The sequence below is a fragment of the Salvia splendens genome, chromosome 20, assembly GCF_004379255.2.
Source record: "Salvia splendens isolate huo1 chromosome 20, SspV2, whole genome shotgun sequence".
Taxonomy (NCBI): domain Eukaryota; kingdom Viridiplantae; phylum Streptophyta; class Magnoliopsida; order Lamiales; family Lamiaceae; genus Salvia; species Salvia splendens.
The window spans coordinates 19,403,451-19,406,407 of record NC_056051.1 but is presented as its reverse complement, the minus strand read 5'-3'; the positions used below and the strand labels follow the sequence as shown (position 1 = coordinate 19,406,407).

General features: G+C 41.2%; 1 protein-coding gene across 1 annotated transcript; it reads right to left on the bottom strand.

Moving 5' to 3' along the window:
• Positions 1 to 940: 940 nt before the first annotated feature.
• Positions 941 to 2,104, bottom strand: LOC121781616. The gene has a single exon (XM_042179342.1). It carries the CDS (start codon positions 2,102 to 2,104, stop codon positions 941 to 943), a length of 1,164 nt encoding a protein of 387 aa, XP_042035276.1.
• Between the last annotated feature and the right edge of the window lie 853 nt (positions 2,105 to 2,957).

Sequence of the window (2,957 nt, the reverse complement as noted above, 5' to 3'; positions counted from 1 at the left end):
TCCCAACTCTTCTTTTCAAATCTCAACAAATCTATAGTCTAGGATTCTCAATCCACTTGATTAGCTTGACAAAAGAAAAGGCTTAAGGCTCAAACTTGGCTAACAAGGGTGTTATACACTAAGGTTAGTGTCTAGGTAAAAATGAGGCTAACAACGATGGCCTAACATCTTCCCCTATATTTAAGGTCACTATATAGACTCAAGAAGACCAGGAGCAAGTTCTAGAAACACATGCACAATTGATGATAAAACACACATGAAAGAATTGAAGGCTCAAAAATCTCACTTGGGTAAATAGCATGAAGCAAGGCAAACAAGCAATTCGTTACTTATGCACCCTATTACTCAAACTCTCAAGTCAATGGTCAAGTGATAGCTCAAAATGGATGGTTCTTTTATCATAGACGACTAGTCTTCACCCCAATTACTACCAATTTTTTTTTTCAATTCAAGCCCAAAATTTTCAATCAATCACAACTAATCAATCTAAAGCAAAAATAAAACAATAAAATAAGTACCTCATTAGTGTCCCTATCCACCATATCATCCCCCAAACTTATTCAAAGCTATGCAAAGAATAAGTTTGAAAAGTTGGTGGAGAAGGGAGACTTACATGGTATGCAAGCAACACAAAACACACCAAAAACAAACTGAAACGATAAAATTAAAAGTTACCTACTAGGGGTTACCTCCCCTATAGTGCCTTTGGTTATCGTCGTTGGCTCGACGTCCTCCATGAGCTGCATCATGTCACGCCATAACTGGTGGTGTTAGACTTTCTGTCAATATTGGAAGCATATGATCTAGCCAATCTCTTCTTCCACCAAGTATTTTTCAGAGCTCCATCAGAAATTTTGGTTTCCACTTTGGGTGAATTTTCAGCTTTTGTTTTCTTCACCTTCACTTTAGGATTTGATGTAGTCTCTTCTTTAGAAATTGATCAACCACATGAAGCAAACATCCATTGCGGTAAAGAAAAATCCCCAAATGTGAACTCAATTTCTTGTGCCTTTTGGACCTCTACAACGTGCACAGCTTTGCACTCCTTCTTCATAACAAGTTTTTCTTCCTCACGACTCTTCATAGCATTGTAGATAGATAGGATGTGACGTTTGTTGCCCATATGAAGAGTGAGCTCTCCCTTTGCTACATCTATCAATGCTTTTCCCGTTGCAAGGAATGGGCGCCCCAGGATAAGCGGTACATTCACGTCTTCTTCCATATCCAACACTACAAAATCGACGGGGAATATGAAGTCGTGTACCATCACAAGAACGTCCTCAATAATTCCTTTGGGATAGGTGACGGTTCTATCTGCCATCTGTAGCGTGATTGTTATCGGCTTGAGAGTGCCGATCTTCATCTTTCTGAAAAATGATAATGCCATCAAATTTATACTCGCCCCCAGATCACAAAGTGCCTTTGTCTGTCTGTCATTTCCAATGACGCATGAGATGTTGAAACTCCTAGGATCTTTAAGCTTGGCCGGTAGCTTTTTCTGAATTATGGCACTACAGTTTTCAGATATGTTCACCGTCTCATAATCAGTCCACTTCTTCTTCTTGGAGAGCACATCTTTTAGAAACTTTGCATATGTAGGCATTTGCTGTAACGCCTCTACCAACGGGATGTTGATGTTCACTTTTCTAAATATGTCAAGAAACCTAGAGAAGTGATCATCTAGTTTCTTCTTCTGCACGCGTTGTGGAAATGGGATCTTAACCTCAGCAGGGGGTGCAGGTATCACGGTACTTGCCTTGGGAGGCGGCACCTCTTCCACTGGTTCTTCTTCTTCCACCACCTCTTCTACCACTGTCTCCTCTTGAGAGATTTTCTCCTTCTCTGCAGGCATGGTTGGGCCTTCATAGCTCTTTCCACTTCTCAGATTAATGGCTTTGCAATCCTTACAGTCTTTAGGATTTGCAACTGTTTGTGAAGGAAATTGGCCCGGTTGATGCTGAATACCCACTGCCTGTGAAATCTGGCTGATCTGGTTATCGATGCTCTTCATGTGAATATTCAAGGCATTCACATTAGCTTCAACCTGCACTATCCTTTTGTTGGAGTCCTTCATGCACTCTCCCGTTTGCTTCATAAAGGCCATTAACACATCTTTCAGCTCATCCTTCTTCGGTTCTATGATTTGGCCATTTGATACCTGGAATCCGGGTGGTGGTTGCAGGGCATTATTTGGGTTCCCGTAGGACAAGTTGGGTGATAAGTCGTATTCTAGGCCTAGGTTACGGGTCAGTATGATGTGCATAATTGAATTATATCTGCAAAACTAGTTGCTTAAGCATGCAGGGTAAGCGTTCTAGCCAGTAGGCAGAGGTTCAGACACTTCAAGTGAAAAGGGAGTCAGGACGATTACGTACTGACCAGTATACATGCAAAATGGCTCGAGATGGAGAAGGAGGATAGCTGGGACTGCTCAATCACAATTAAGGGCAAAGAAGTCATCTCACTGCAAGGTCTTACCCTAAAAATCAAGGGTAAGCCTCCCTATAAAAGGAAGCCACTTGGAGAGAAAATGAATCAACCAATTCATCATCATCACTCTTAGGTAGAATTCTCTCGGAGTTCAGTCCTTTAGCCCAGTCCAGAATCTCGTTCCTCGCCACTGCCATGGTCACTTGAAGATTTAGATGTTCCCGGAGTTCCAAACCTTCCTTCCAGTCAGCCAGATCTTAGTTTAGAAGTTTCATCACCCGAAGTGGCAAAACAATCTTTTATTCGCTTTCGTAGTTTAATTTATTTGCTTTCCTTACGTTGGATCGTTGTTTGCTTTTGGATATTTTCTATTTTTGAAGTACTTGTGGAAGATCCGAACGTGTTTATGATATGAAGTTGATTTCCGTTTCAGTTATGGTGTTGATTTCTTTTCCTTCCTATTCCGCCTAGTTAGCTTAGATCTAAGGTTCCTTGGTGTTTAAGTGCTGAAACTTTCCTTTCTGTGT